Raw genomic sequence first — 16,605 nt, forward strand, 5'->3', positions numbered from 1 at the left:
CACAAATTCTCACCACCATTAAATGTGGGCAATAAAACCAGTAGGATAAATATAATGCTTGAAGTTTCTAAAAGAAGTATATAACTTACAAATACATCCTAACATAGGAATGTCTTATAGTGACTGGGATCCTGTGTAGTGTTTAGGAATTCCAGTTCTATAGACAAAATGTCAGCTCAAATCCCAGCCCACACAATGCTATTGTCTATATCAGCATTTCTTGAGTCTTTTCCAATTGTGAATCCTTCCAGCCTTCTTTCCTTCTTGTGGCCCCCTCGTTTCCTACTGTGGTCTCCCAGTGATGTGATTGTCACCTATAGCTCCCTTGGAATAACCTGGGACCCAATTGAGAACTGCTGAGAAATATAGTAATTTAACAACCCATTATTTGCTGAGATTTTTGAGTGTTTTTTGTCCACAGAATTCATATTTAATTTATGCTGCATTTGTCTTTTTTTTTTTTTTTTTTTTGAGAAGGAAGGGGGTTGGGTCTTATCTGGAAGTGCTCAGGGGTTAATCATGACTCTGTATTCAGGAATTACTTCTGGTAGAATTTGGGGAACTATATAGGATGTCAAGTTCCAAATCCAGGTCAGCAGTGTACAAGACAAATGCCCTACCCACTGTACTATCTCTCATGCCTCTATGCTTATGTTCTATTCCAACGTCTGTGCTTTAGATTGTTGTTGTTGTTGTTGTTGTTCAATGTAAGCTCTTATCACAATAAAAAGAGTCAGAAAGTTTTATTATAAGTGACATTTATTCTGAAACACCCCATATTTTCTGTTCTGGAAGTAAGTCAGGTAATCAAAGCAAGAATAAAAAGTACTTTACATTCCATATAATTGTTGTCATGATCCATGTTCAGAATTGCTTTTCCTTTTTTTTTTTTTTTATTTTTTTATTTTGGGACACATCCAGTGACGCTCAGAGGTTACTTCTGGTTATGTGCTCAGAAATTGCTCCTGGCTTGAGGGACCATATGAGAACCACGAACCACGGTTCGTCCTAGGTCAGCGCATGCAAGGCAACACTCTACTGCTTATGCCACTGCTCTGGCCCGTCAGAATTGCTTTTTTAAAATCACTTTAACCCAGGATGAACTGTGGAAATGAAAGTTCAAAAGAGTTGATTAAATAACATTTGGAATAAAGTCACTTGGTCTAATTTTCATGACCACATATTTCAGAGAGTACCACCATCCCAGCCACGTGTGCCAAACAACTCCGTTGTCTGTTTTTGCTCTGTAAGGACCTTGGTAGTATAAGCCATTCAGGTTTGCAGAGTGACACCTGGTGGGGGGGAAAATAGAACATTCAAACCTGAAAATTTCCTCCTAACGTTGATAACAAGTGATGAAAAACAATTTATTCATATTTTGTCATTCTTCAATGAAAAGTTTATTAGTTTCCCCAAAACCAAGGTATTTCTAAAAGTAAACTGTGTTTTAAGATAGCTGGCCTGGGGAGAGAAGCAGATTGATAGTACACGGGTTAAGGTTCTTGCCTTACAAACACAGCTGACCCCAATTCAATCCCCAGCACCACACAGCCCCCCACCTTCAAGTACACCCAGGTGTGATCTCTTACACATAGCCAGGAGTGGGTCGTGTGCATAGCTGATGTGGCCCAAGCCATGCCTCACCCTTATCCCAGAAATGGTAGATTTTAGGGTCTCAGGTGTCTGCCTTACAAACAGGAGGCTGCAAGTTCAACAACATGTGCCTCCCAGTCCCTGGGTTTATGCTCTCTGGGGCCTCCAAGGCCCGTGATCACCAGTGTACAGCCAAGTCTGTATAAGCATTGCAACTAATAAACAGCACTGAAAAATAAAGAAAAAGTACAAGGACTGGGGCCAGGAAGTACGAGCCACAGAAAACCACCAGTGTGAACAACAGAGAGCCCAGCAAAACACAGTTCAGTGTGTCAGTCATAGCAATTGTGCCAAAGGGAAGGGGGAATAAAATGACTGAAATGTAAAATTGAAAATTTAAGAGGGCAGGGAGGTAGAGCAAAGGGCTTTGCATGCCCAAGGTCCTGGGTTCAGTTCCCAGCACTATAGGGACCTGGGGAGGGTGAAGCCCTGATGAATCCAGAGTCATCACCACATCCCTAGTACTGAACCATCAGGTCTGCATGGACAGGCTGAGTATCATGGGAGAAACCCTGATGCCCCTAAGCATTGCTAGGGAGACCCATAAAAATGCAAACTTCAGGGAAAATAGTTTAACTATAAAGATTTGGCTTAACCACATTACACCATACCCTAAGCCAGACCTCATAAAACCTACAACTCAACAATCACAACAATGAATGTTCTAAATGAGGATATCATGATTTTAGAAGAAATGAACACAGGCCTGGTGTCTCTCCATTTAAGATGACAGGGCTCTGCCAAGCCTCAGGATTTACTTCACAAAAATGTTAACAATTTGGGACTTGAGAGTGAGCACTAGGCGGAGGGTAGGTTTTGCATGTGGGGGTGTCAAGCTTAAATCCCTGGTACCACATGAACCTCCTAAGTACTGCCAGCAACAACTCCTAAGTAGCTTCTGAACACTATCAGGTGTGGTGCAAAAACAAAACAACCACCACAAAAAATTAAAATCCGGATTGCAGGGCCAGAGTGATAGTACAGCAGATATGGCATTTGCCTTGCATGCAGCTGACCCAGTTCAACTCCTAGCATCTGCTCTATTTCCCCTGAATCCACCAGGAGTAATTCCTCTGTGAAGAGCCAAGAGTAACTCCTGAGCACTGCTGAGTGTGGCCCTAAAACAAAAACAGAAACAAAGATTCTGGATTGTAGCACTGACATGACTAGGCTTCGATTACAAGGAAAATGTGACACTTCAGGAATGCTTATTAAGAAAACTATAATGGGCACTGGAGAGATAGCACAGCTATGTTTGCCTTGCATGCTGTCAATCCAGGTCTGATGGTAGTTCGAATCCCAGCATCCCATATGGTTCCCCGAGCCTGCCAGGAGCAATTTCTGAATGCAGAGCCAGGAGTGACTCCCCCCACAAAAAATAGAAAAAAGAAAAATATAATGGAAAGTACAAATTTCCAGATATTTTGAGGCAGCCCCGTCTCCTAAAGAGAAAAGAAAATATTCAATGCTTGCCTTCTCAGATGGCACACAGCTGCCCTGCAGACAGCAAAGCCACCAGGTTATTCTTAAGGTCGGCTGGGGGAGTGGCAAGGCAGTGAGGTTATTTACCTACCATGCCATCAATCCAGTAGATATCCAACAATCCTATATAGTCTTTGGGTCAAAAGTAAGCCCTGAACAACACAGGGCATGCCCTCCCCCAAAAATTTAACTTCAAGAAGTTTCTATTTCTGCCTAGCATTTATGGCTACAACAAAAGGAACTGTCTGGAAATAATTTTGTGTAGAGAACAGTTAAAGGATCAGTAATATGTGTCCTAGAGAAGAGGAAATAATGAGGAAAACAATAAAAATATTTTTTCATCTAGTGCCAAAGTACATTGAGAGGATTTGTAATTAATTTGTGACTACTGGGGGGGGGGATCTGGTGAGGCATAATAAAGCAGACTTGAGATGAATAAAATGAAAAACTTTGTATAATAAATAATGGGATGAGGGAGCCAGAGAGAAAGTTTAGGGGTAAGGCACTTGCCTTGTCCATGTTCAACCCTGATTTAATACCAGCACACCATATAGTCTCTGAGCACATTTAGATGTGGCCCAAAAGTAAACAAAAGGAGATAAAAACATAAATTTGTTTAATAGTTTGGGGGGGTGTTCTTTGGGTTTTGAGACTTACCCAGTGATCCTCAAAGGCTATTTCAGGCTTTACTCAGGAGTGACCCCGGATAGTGCTCAAAGGACTATATGTCAGGGAAGGGGGGTGGGGGAGGGAAGATTTGAACCAGGGTTGGCTGCATAGAGGGCAAGTGCCTTACTTGTTGTTTCTCTGGCCCTAAAAAATTTGCTTGTTTGTTGTTAAATTGAATGAGCTTGCTGTTAAGTAATGTAGTATTTAGTCAAATGGTAAAATTCAGTTTCAAAACGATTGTAAATTTCAGCATTGAAGAAAATAAGATTCAATGAACTCGTGAAAGTCACAATAATCAATAAGTATTATATGAGATTATAATAGTAACACTATTGATTTCATATAATCAGAAAAGATAAAGAGTTAGCTAGATTTTTAGAAGGCCAGAAATATTTTATGGAATTTGTTTTATTTCTTTGTGTTGCTGTGGCCTATTACTTATAAGTCATCTATAAATCAATTTGTAAACAATTAATCTTCGTAAAGCAGTAATTTTAATTTTTTCTACGACCTATCCTTCAAGCATTGTTAATGTACACAATGAAAAAAATCTTTATGATACTTCATCACTGAAGAATTCTAATAAAAGTGACTACTAAATCAAACTAGTCTTATAAAAGAGACCAACATGATCTCACATATCATAATTAATGCTCGCCAGTGAGATTATATCAACACCATTACTATGTTTATGAAGCATCAAACCTGTTAAACCACCAGCCAGACTGATCTTCCTCTGCACAGTTCCCTTCATAGTTGTCATTATCTTTGTCCCATGTGCTGAATTTCATCCTTTGGTGACTGGCCCACCACTGCACCTCAGGGTGATAATTTCCTGCAAGAGCATTTCCAGCTGTTCCAGTATATTCCCCAATACTTAACTCATAAGAATCCTAAAAAAGAAAAATGGAAGTTTTAATATCAAGTAGTCACTTTTTTTGTTTGCCACTGGTGTGTCACTCAGAGGTTACTTTCTGACTCTGCACTCAGGATTCACTCCTGGCTGCCAGGCTTGGGGGACTATATGTGATGCCAGGAATCAAACCTGGGTTGGCCATATGCAAGGCAAACATCCAACCCACTGTGCTATCACTCTGTTCTCAAGCAGTCACTCTTTTTAAAAATGCTTATGTAATTGGCAAAAGAACTGGTTTTGTTGTTTATTTTTTATTTTCACTGACTTCAGGGTTTTTATTACTTATTTTTTAATGCAATAACACAAAATTATTTTAAACTTTCAGTACCTTTTCATCTCCAACTTTGAAATTTTTGTATTCTGCATAACGGCTATTTTTTTCAAAATCTGTAAGGTCAATCTTTAAAGTATAGTCACCTGAAAAACACAAATACACAGATACCAAGAAATTATAGTTATTTTCATACCTGGCATGTTGGCTTTCTGGGTTTAAAAATATAGCTATATTTCACTTGGACCATTTTCTTTTGCTATGAGTCAGGTTGCAAAGAATAAACAGTATTTACAACATGAATGTTTTATTGTGTAAATTACTTTAAAAAGTAGGTATGTAATAGTAAAGACAATGTAAAAGGTAATGCAATTCACTTATCAAACTGAAAAAAAGAAAGCTTGGAGTGCAAGTAGGAATCTCTGGTTTAATCAGGCACCTCAGTCCCAGTGGTTTTGAACTTAAAATAAATTACTGGGACCCAGCACTAAGAAGCTAGGGGTAAGGTGAGGTGGATAGACTGGAATAATTGGGATCAACTAATAAATATATCTACATCTCTCTCCATTGTTCCATTATTTGCAAATAATAAGAATCCTTTTCAGAACAATTGTCAGGAACATAGAAAGTTACAAATTAAACACACTCTCGGACGATGTATGTTCTATACTTCTACATTTGCGAAAGAGAACTTTGCAATGGCCTACGACAAAAATAATGTTTTTATAAAAATAATATATAAAATAATTAGATTTGATTTTAGGGTATTAAACTTTAATAATGGCAAGAGAGTTCACTGGGCTGGCATGCATGCTTTGTGTGCATAAAACCTGGGTTTCTGTCCCAGCACTGATATTGTCCTCAAAGTACTGCCAGAAGTGGCACTGATACTGAGCTGAGAATAGTCCATTAACATCAGCCAGGACTTCTAATAAAATATAAACTCATCAGGTTTCCAAATGAGAACATCAAGGCCATAGAAAGAGAGACCTGGGCCCTATGGCATAGGCCTTGCAAGAAGGATCACAGAGAATACCTTCCTAACCTCTGGAATAGGGTAAACTTCTGAAGAACAAATTGTGGAATCTCAGAGCTGAGACCCTTGAAAGGATGAATACCAGCAGAGCCATAAACATGAAATAACACGTGTCCAATAGCAGGTAGATGTCTCTACATCCCTCTCTTATCCCTTTGGCACAGCAACTGCAAATACACACCAAAGAAATTCAGCAAGGCTGAATCAGTAAAATAAAATGAAATGCAGAACAAGATGGTTCAAGTTAGTGGTTCTGTTTGAAGGAAAGAAAAAAAAGGGGGGAATCAAACAAGCAAAAAAATGGAGGAGTTCTTCTAGAGGCTATAAATATTGATTTAAGAGAAGAAAGGGAAAAAGGAAGAAAAACATAACAACAATACAAAAATAAGTCAAGAAATAACCCGAAAAGCACCACAGCAATAAAGACAAGCAAACAATAACCACGGTCCCAAAATAAAAACAAAACATAACTCCAAAACAAAACTAAACAAACAAGACAAAAACAAACAAGAAATGAAGAAAACAAACAACAACAATGACAACTAAAAATTAATTTTTTTTTTTGCATAGGCGATGTAAATATTGGGGAGATTAGAAATGGAATTCCCTTGGCCTAAGAGATACAGGGTTTCTCTGCCCTTGAAGTATGAACATTGAATAGAAATAAAAAATGATCAGACATAGGTACCAAATTCAAATCCAACGACAGCAGAATTGATGCCCAATATACAACAGGCTAGATACAGAGAGGACCACTTATACTAGCAGCCCAGGAGATAGGGGGATATAAAATGCATGCTGGGAACAGGGGTAGACAGAGAACAACATTGGTGGTGGGAATGCCTCTGATTCAATTTCACTATGTATCTAAAATATTACTGTGAATGATTTGTAATTCACTTTGGTCAAAATAAAAATTACTTAAAAAAAAAATAAATAAAATGAAATGAAGCCATAGTGCCACCTGCTGGAAAATAAAAATAGTCCAACTCTCTAAATTGCAGGTCCAGAGTTAACTTTTAAGAGGGGGTGGGAAAAGGGCAGGGTAGGGTTTGAAGAAGCAAATTGGACAGACATTTAGAAACTTGAGATCTCAGTGAATGATGATATTATAAGAAGAGAACAACTGTCCAGAACCCAACCTCAAAGATTATGTCTTCTTACAGTTAAACTTCAAAATCATAAACTCAGAAGTAGGAAAAAAGTTAAGACAAGTCAGGGATTACCTCAGGAAATTAGTAAGAAATACAAAAACTTATAAAATATGTGGGAGCAGAGTGATAGCACAGCGGTAAGGTGTAAGGTAAGGTCGGTAAGGACCGACTCTGGTTTGATTTCCAGTATCCCATATGGTCACCCGAGCTTGCCAGGAACGATTTCTGAGCACAGAGCCAGGAGTAACCCCTGTGTGCTGCCAGATGTGATCCAAACAACAACAACAACAACAATAACAAAAACCTTATAAATAAATGGAAGGCAAGTGTGGCAAAAGAAAAGTCTTATAAAATGAAAGATGGACACTATGTACTAATCAAGGGATATGCACATCAGGAAGAAATCAGACTATTAAACATATATGCACCCAATGAGAGACCAGCAAATTATCTAATACAATTACTGACAAATCTGAAAAAAAGAAATCAATAATAACACAATCATTGTGGGAGACTTCAACACAGCACTATCAACACTTGATAGGTCAACCAGACTGAAACCCAACAAAAACATACTAGCCCTGAAAAGAGTTATGGAAGAAAGAGGACTAGTAGATATATACAGGACACTCCATCCCAAAAAACCTGGATACACATTCTTTTCCAATGTGCATGGGTCATTCTCCAGAATAGACTACATGCTGTCACATAAAACATACCTCCATAAAATCCATTATTGATGGGAATATTATATGATTAAATTTATATGGAAAACAATATACTTTTATAAAATTAATAAAGCTGAATAAGTGGTACAGCAAGTAGGGCACTTGCCTAATCCTGGTTCAATCTTTAGTTCTGCATATGAGCCCCAAAGCATGCCTAGGAGTGATCTCTGAGCAGAGAGCCAGAAATAAGCTCTGAGCAATTATGATCCAGCCCCCGCAAATAGTAACAGCACATTCTATGACCCAGCAGATCTATTTCTTGGCATCTACCCTGAGCATTAAAAATGCTAATTTGTGTTCACTGCAGCTCTAAGTACAATAGTCAGACTATAGAAACAACCCAAATTCCCAAGAACAGATGAATATGTAAAAAAATTGTGTTATATACACACAACAAACTACTACTCAGCTATAAGGAAATATAAAATATTGCAATTTAAAGCTACTTGGGTGGAACCATAATGTATTGTGCTGAGTGAATTAAGTCAAAACAAATACTGAAATTAAGTCAAATTAAGTAAAAAAAAAACAAATATTGAATGACATCACTCACGAAAAGTACAAAGAAACATAGGGGAGAGCATTCTAAGATTATGGTAGGGGAAAGTGTATTCTGGTGGAAGGTATAGTAAAGCAACTTTATTTTCCTAAAACTTTAACACAATTGTAAATTACAATTCCTAAGTAAAAGTAAACAAATGAAATCAATGCGCAGTCAAGCTTTAAAAAATATTCAGGATGTGAAAAATTTAATAAAGTGACGATAAAGTCTACAGAAAGCTCTGAAAACAGATTGAACCAAATGGAGAAATAAATCAGTGAGCTGGACGATAGTATTCTCCAAGGTCCTTGACATGCCCAGACTCAAGCTGAACTTTTGGCAGCTACTGCTATGCTTGTCCAGGTTGCTGCAAGGGTTCCCATGTTTCAACACAGATCCTCAGTAGGCTCCTGGACTAATCTGTCCTTCAGATATCCTCCTCATTGGAACCAAGTAGTATTAGAGAGATGATTCTGAGCATGTCCTTAAGTCTATACTGCAGGCAACAAGCTCAGGAACAGTATCAGTGGGGCTGGAGCGGTGGCTAAGCAGTAGGGTGTTTGCCTTGCACACGGCTGAGCTAGAACAGACCACGGTTCGATTCCCCCAGAATCCCATATGGTCCCCCAAAGCCAGGGGTGATTTCTTAGTGTAGAGCCAGGAGTAACCTCTGAGCATCACCAGGTGTGGCCCAAAACCCAAAAAACAAAAAAGCAAAAAACAAACAAACAAAAAAAAAACAGTATTAGTGCTGGATGCAAGGGATTCTCATCATTTTATATTGATTACACCAGACCATGGGGAGAAACTGCAGAGCAGTTTCTAGATGTCAAGATCTAAGCAGGTAAAGTCAGACCCTCCTTGGGAATGTCAAGACCACAATAATCAGAATACTGAAGCAGATAATGGGGTTGGCAGAGGCACGACAAATTCATCAGAGTCAGTTGGAGGGAGGAGGCAGTAGTTTGTGGATTCAATTGGTTCATACATGATTTTCCTGAGATTGAATTTCTATGCAAACTACTTGTGCCTCTCCTACTTTGGGAGCAAGATAGCAGTGAAAAGAGCCAACTGTAATATTGGATTTTCTGGTTTGTTTTTTGTTTGTTTATTTGTTTTAGTTTTCATCATTTTAGCACTTATGAAAGAATTCTAAAAAAAATTCCTTTATTACCAAAAGTGATTATTGTTAATCCTGTTCTCTTTTGGACTTATACATTCATCTTAGGATGACAAGGCTTAAGTCTTTGAGAAATACTTCCTTCTGGTTAAATATGACTCAGTTTACTTAAATGTTAACATATTTAACGCTGGGAGAAAGCCCAAAGGGTTGAAGTGATTGCTTTGCAAATGCAAGGCCAAGATTCCAGTTCCACAAAATCCTCAAAAAAAAACTCATAGTGCCTTTCTATGAGAAGCCCCTAAGCACTTCTGAGCATGGACCCCAACCCAAATTAAAGGCTATAACCTAAAATATTGATAGAAACAAGTGGTCTAGAGAAACAGCTCAATAACACAAACACCTTGCATTTGGGAGGCCCTGAGTTAAATGTACACACTACATAGCTCTCTAAACACTGGGTTTAGAGTATTTAGCTGGGTGTGATCCTCAGTGTCTCCAAGTACCAGACTGTCAGACCTCTATTGCTGGACCCACAGTGGAACCTCTTCTTCTCCAAAAATAAATCAGTCATGGGTGGTTCACCACTAGAACATTAAAGGAAGCAAAAAACAAACATGCATACACATATAACTGAAGGCATATTTTTATTTTTATTTTTTAATTTTTTTTTTTTTTTTTGGTTTTTGGGCCACACCCGTTTGACGCTCAGGGGTTACTCCTGGCTATGCGCTCAGAAATCGCCCCTGGCTTGGGGGGATCATATGGGACGCTGGGGGATCGAACCGCGGTCCGTCCTACGCTAGCGCTTGCAAGGCAGACACCTTACCTCTAGCGCCACCTCGGCCTGAAGGCATATTTTTAAAGAATACTAGCATTTTGGATTCACCATAGAGAGGAAGGATCAAAGAACACAGCCCTTCAAATATGAAATGTTAGACTGGAGAGCTAGAAAGGGGCTAAGATACTTGCCTAGCACCTGGTTGATTCAACCTTTGGTGCTATCTGTGATTCCCCGAGTACAATAAGTGATCACTAGTGGATATTGGAGAACTATATGGGTTCCAAGGATGAAACCTAGGCCAGCATGAGGTCCTCTAACATTTCCTTAAAATAACTTTGAGGCTATAGCTATGCTTCTTTAAATTGTGTAAGTTGAGCATTTTTCAACTACTATGTGGAAAGTATCAGGAGAAGAAAGAGAAGAAAAGTTGACCAATGATGGGCATGTCTGTAATCATTAACCTACTTTTTTGTTTGTTTTTATATTATACCTGATAATGCTCAGGGGTTACTCATCATGAATGGACTAGTGGACTAGTGGGACCAGTGGCTTAGAGAAGTGGAATAGAATCAGTGCCAGTTGCTTCCTTTTGAGCAGATAGAGTTGAATCAAGCACACTTACATCAAAAAGGTTCTTTCTGCTATTATTATAACTACTGGATTCCATTTATGAAGATGTGAGTTCACCCATTTCCAAAGATGGCATAATAAAAATTCTGATTTCTGCTTGTTTAAGAAAGTCTAACTAGGGCCCGGAGAGATATCACAGCGGCGTTTGCCTTGCAAGCAGCCGATTCAGGACCAAAGGTGGTTGGTTCGAATCCCGGTGTCCCATATGGTCCCCCGTGCCTGCCAGGAGCTATTTCTGAGCAGACAGCCAGGAGTAACCCCTGAGCATTTGTGGAAGAACTGGAGTGGGATGTTGGCCTGGAGTAGAACTATCATCCTAGGATCTTTCTATGAAGCTAAAAGGTTCCCAGTGACAAAAGATGACCTTTGTGCCTCATACCTAGCACAGGTCCTCTTTAATTGCTTATCTGATAATCCAAAAGACCCCCTGGGCCTCCTAGGCCTCTTGCTCATGCCATTCTTGTTCAAGAAAAAAGGAAAACATCTCATTTCAGGTATGACCTGAAGAGTGACCCAATGCTGAGGGGCCATGAACAGAATGGTCTGTGTCAGAGTCACTATCTTGAACAGTGATAGGCCCAAAGGATGTTAATGCAAAAATTCACATTTTAACTATGCCTCAAGCTTTTAAGTTTTATCTGCATTTTCTTCCCTTAAACTATGGAGGTGTCTTTCAGCTATATATATCCCAAATAAATATGAACTTTTTGAAATTAATTTTCTTAATAAAACTATTAATGCTCTCCAATTCTTCTTTAAGATCTTTAACCAACTTTCCACAAGTCTCCAATCTGGTGTGTTCATAGTTTATAGCTCCTCCACTTCATAAAGTTGTTTCTTTCTCTACACTGTCGTTTTAATTGCCCATTAATTTTCTGAAATATGATGCTTTATCTTCTTGATAAAGTTCATTCCTTAAAGTTGATGCTTAATTTGTTTTCATCCTCAAGATATATTTTTTCGGGGCCGGAGAGATGGCATGGAGGTAAGGTGTTTGCCTTTCATGCAGAAGGTCATCGGTTCGAATCCCGGCATCCCATATGGTCCCCCGTGCCTGCCAGGAGCGATTTCTGAGCATGGAGCCAGGCGGAACCCCTGAGCACTGCCGGGTGTGACCAAAAAAAAAAAAAAAAGATATATTTTTTCTGACTGCAAAGAGGCTTGATCCTTTTAAAGATTTGTTGCTGTTGTTGTTGTTGTTGTTGTTGTTGTTGTTGTTTGGGCCACACTGGTGGCACTCAGGAGTTATTCCTGTCTCTCTGCTCAAAAATCACTCCTGGGGCCGGAGAATAAACATGGAGGTAGGGCATTTGCCTTGCATGCAGAAGGATGGTGGTTCGAATCCAGACATCCCATATGGTCCCAAGCCTTCCAGGAGCAATTTCTGAGCGTAGAACCAGGAGTAACTCCTGAGCACTGCCGGGTTGTGACCCTCCAAAAAAATTCCTTTAAAAAATTCACTCCTGGAAGATGGGGGTGGGAAGGGTGGGGGGGTGGGAACCACATGGTATGCCATATGCAAGGCAAATGCCCTACTGTTGTGCCTATAACTCCAGCCCCTAAAGATTGGTCAATATTTTGTGTAAGTTCTTCATCTATTTCCTCTGCTTCAGATATCATGCATTTGGCTTCTTCTCCAGGATTTTTAAGTAGAGGCATAAAGCAGTTTCCTCAAAGTTTCCTTTGATTGATTATAATTCACCTGATTCACCCTTCATTTCCAATTTCTTAGGTCATCTACAAACACGGGAACCCAATCTTGTTTGTCTGTGAAACCATGTATTGTTCCTTCAAACCTGAAAGTGAGTTTTGCTGGGTGCAGTATTCTAGGCGAAACATTTATTTCATTGAGTTTTGTCACTATGTCCCACCACTGCCTTCTGGCCTTGAGTGTTTCCGGTGACAGGTCTGCAGTAAATCTCAAGGATGTTCCCTTGAATGTAATTTCTCTTTTCGATCTTGCTGCTTTCAGAATTCTGTCTCTATCTATGGGATTCGTCATTGTGACTAGGATGTGTCTTGGGGTGTTTTTTCTGGGGTCTCTTTTAGTTGGTACTCTTCAGGCATGCAGGATTTGATTGCATGAATTCATTAGCTCTGGTAGTTTCTCTTTAATGATGTTCTTGACTGTTGATTCTTCCTGGAGATTTTCTTCCTGAGTCTCTAGGACTCCAATGATTCTTAAGTTGTTTCTGTTGAGCTTATCATAGACTTCTATTTTCATCTGTTCCCATTCTTTGAGTAATTTTTCCATTGTTTGATCATTTGCTTTGAGGCTTTTTTCCAATTTCTTCTGCTGTATGGAGTTGTTATTCATCTCATCTTCCAGTGTACTAATTCTACCCTCTGCTGCTGTTAACCCATGGGAAAGCTCAACCATGTTTTTCTTCAATACATCTACTGAGTTTTTCAGACCTGTTATTTGACCTGAAATTTCAGTTTGGAGTTTTCTCATTTCTATCTTCATATTCTCTTGATTCTTATTAGTGTTCTCTTCTATACTTTGTTTGAGTTCTTTGAACATCTTCCATATTGCAACTCTAAACTCTTTATCTGAGAGACTGACTAGTTGGTTGGTCATGTTCAAGTCATCAGAGTTGCCATCTTCATTCTCTATGTCTGGCACTGGCCTGCGTTGTTTCCCCACTGTCACACTTGTATTGTGGGTTTTTATTTTTTTCTTTTCTTTCTTTCTTTCTTTCTTTCTTTCTTTCTTTCTTTCTTTCTTTCTTTCTTTCTTTCTTTCTTTCTTTCTTTCTTTCTTTCTTTTTCTTTCTTCTTTCTTTCTTTCTTTCTTTCTTTCTTTCTTTCTTTCTTCTTTCTCTCTCTCTCTCTCTTCTCTCTCTCTCTCTCTCTCTCTCTCTCTCTCTCTCCTTCTCTCTCTCTCTCTCTCTCTCTCCCTCCCTCTCTCTTCTCTCTCTCTCTCTCTCTCCTCTCTCTCACTCTCTCTCTCTCCTTCTTCTTTCTTCTTTCTTTTTGGTTTTTGGGCCACACCCGGCATTGGTCAGGGGTTACTCCTGGCTGTCTGCTCAGAAATAGCTCCTGGCAGGCACGGGGGACCATATGGGACACCGGGATTCGAACCACCTTTGGTCCTGGATCGGCTGCTTGCAAGGCAAACACCGCTGTGCTATCTCTCCGGGCCCTATTGTGGGTTTTTCTACGTGTTGTGGTTGTATTCATTGGCTACATGATGTGCACGGTCCGAAGGGGAGCAGAGAGGCCATGCTCCTCTGGCTCCTCCCTTTCTGGGTGTGTCGAGTCACCTCCACGGAGGGCTCACGGGAAGGCAGGCCGTCTGCTGATGAGCCACACACAGGATGAAATCAGGCCGAAAATGCAGCACAGCACAGAAGAGAGGCAGATAGGGGTGCTTACATCTGAGATCCAGCAGAATTCCAGGAACTCAATCTTGTATCTTCAGCAAGAGTTCAGAGATTTTATCTAATTATCTTTAGCAGGGAGAACTTGTTTTATAATTTCTCTGGGGTGTTTACTGCTTATTCAGTTCATTTTCTCAATCCATCCTCTCCAACTTCTTATAAAAGCTGATTTCTTATAAAAAGCATCCTGAAGTTGGTGATTACCCTTCATCACATCTTTGAGAGCAGCCTGAAGTTCTTCCTTTATTTGAAGCATTTGCAGGATTGTTTCAGTTTCAGCTACTGCTATTGGAGGACTTTTGTTTTATATTATAAGCTCATTATATTTTTAGATATTTCCAACCCCAAGTCACCTAGTTTAAAAGACATGTATTGGGGCCGGAGCCATAGCTCAGTGATAGGAAGTTTACCTTGCACGCGGCCGACCCAGGACCGTCCCTGGTTCAATTCCTGGCATCCCATATGGTCCTCTGAGCCTACTTGGTATGATTTCTGAGCGCAAAACCAGGAGTAACCCCTGAATGCTACTGGGTGTGGCCCCAAAACACCAAAAATAAATAAGTAAATAAAAATAAAAATAAGTGTATGCCATTTCCTTTTACACTATTTCTCAAAAACAAGATGTACTCTTACAGTTTTTACACTGTTACCTCTCTAATTTTTCCTAGGTTGCCTTCCAGCTTTCACAGATTGACACTCTCTCAAACTTGGCACGCGTTAAAGACATTTTCAACATCCTCATGATCTTTTTAAATGGGGCTCAAATTTTCAGTATACTTCTTTCATCCATTATGAAGTTCCAGGAGATTTCTGTTTCTTTAGAGAACTACTTCAATTTCGACAAAGAGTTAGATACCACCTCTCTCCGCCCCCCAAAAAAAAAATTCAAAAAGAGGTACACATGCCATCATTTTCCATGGAAAATAATTGAAACTAGAATCTGGTTTCCTGCCTTCAAATTACACGGCGAAGCGGGGCGCAGTCCTGTTCTCCTCCTTTGTGTGAAGTTACCAGTTGGAGGACGCAGTTAGGACCTGACCAAGTAACCGACAGAGGACGCACAGGAGTTCTAGAACCCAGGCTCATGCCCACCAAACAAACGCTCAGGTTCTGATGGGGAGGCTGCTGCAGGCAGGCAAGTTTCAATATCTTGGCTGGTGGCCTGAGAAGCCCACCCATCTCTGTGACCTTTCAATTTAATTTCTGAGATCCCAATATTCAAGCCCAGCTGCTGGCACAGGAGCCTTAGGAGTGCTCTCTTATTAACCCCTGCGTTTGCAGCTCATTTTGAAAATAGCCTTTAGTAGATTTCTTTGTTCTTGCTCTACTTAGTGCCACCACCGAGCAAGCCCTAATAAAGCATGTCTCCTCCAATGATCTCGTCCTGATCCTTCATTACTTCCACCTCCACACTCCAGACTTGGCCTGAACAACAGTAAGACACTCCCCTAAGTATCATATAGATATTCCTTCTCTTTGCAAACCCTTCACTTTTCAGTTTCTTCCTTTTCAGTAAAACATCTATAAAACTTTTGAACCATACTAGGCCACTACTCCATTGTCTCTCTTACTTTCTGCTATTGAATTCAGCTTACTAACTTACCTAAAGTGCAATAAAATTAAAAACAAAAGCTCTTGGAATTTCTTAAATACTACTGATCTCTTCATCTTTTGGAAGTGGAAGCAGAGGGAGTGGAGCATAGCTGGTAGTGTTCAATGGCTACTTCTGGTTCAGTACCTGTAGCTCCTAGCAATGCTCAGAAGACCCTGCAATGCTCAAGGATTGAATCTGGCCTCCTACAGGCCAACTATGCATTCTAGGCCTGCGAGCTGTCTCTCCAGCCCCAACTGTCCATGCCAGGACAGCTCTCTACTATCCTGCTCACTTTTTTTTTTTTTTTTAACTAAGGACACTCCTAATTCAGGACCTTTGCATTTATTTTCCCTCTACTTAGAATGTTCTTTCTCCCAAGACTATGTTCCCTAACTTTTAATGTGCTCATCGTTAAAGAATGCAGAAATAAAGGTACTACATTTCCTTGGAATGAATGACATGATATGGTTGTGAATCCTGGAAATAATAAGCACATTTTTGTTGATAAGAGAGCAGTCACTCTGAACACTAAGTGAAATCAGAAGGAAAAGAGACATGTTTGCAAAGTGTATATATTTATATATATATATGTATATATATGAAAGAATAAAGATTTAATAATATTCTGACATATTTGGAGGGCC

The 16,605-nt window shown here is 39.7% G+C and overlaps 1 protein-coding gene across 1 annotated transcript in view; it reads right to left on the reverse strand.

The window, feature by feature from the left end:
• Positions 1-896: 896 nt before the first annotated feature.
• The window catches only part of FGL1 (fibrinogen like 1), a 41,894-nt gene continuing 26,185 nt past the window's right edge, over positions 897-16,605 (reverse strand). Inside the window, exons 6-8 of the mRNA XM_049772436.1 lie at positions 5,049-5,137; positions 4,510-4,697; positions 897-1,292 (exon numbers count right to left, since the gene is read on the reverse strand). Of these exons, the coding sequence (XP_049628393.1) occupies positions 1,133-1,292; positions 4,510-4,697; positions 5,049-5,137 (437 nt within the window). The 3' untranslated portion in view covers positions 897-1,132. The remainder of the gene's footprint in view (positions 1,293-4,509; positions 4,698-5,048; positions 5,138-16,605) is intronic.

This window comes from Suncus etruscus, chromosome 4, assembly GCF_024139225.1.
Source record: "Suncus etruscus isolate mSunEtr1 chromosome 4, mSunEtr1.pri.cur, whole genome shotgun sequence".
NCBI classification, from domain to species: Eukaryota; Metazoa; Chordata; class Mammalia; order Eulipotyphla; family Soricidae; genus Suncus; species Suncus etruscus.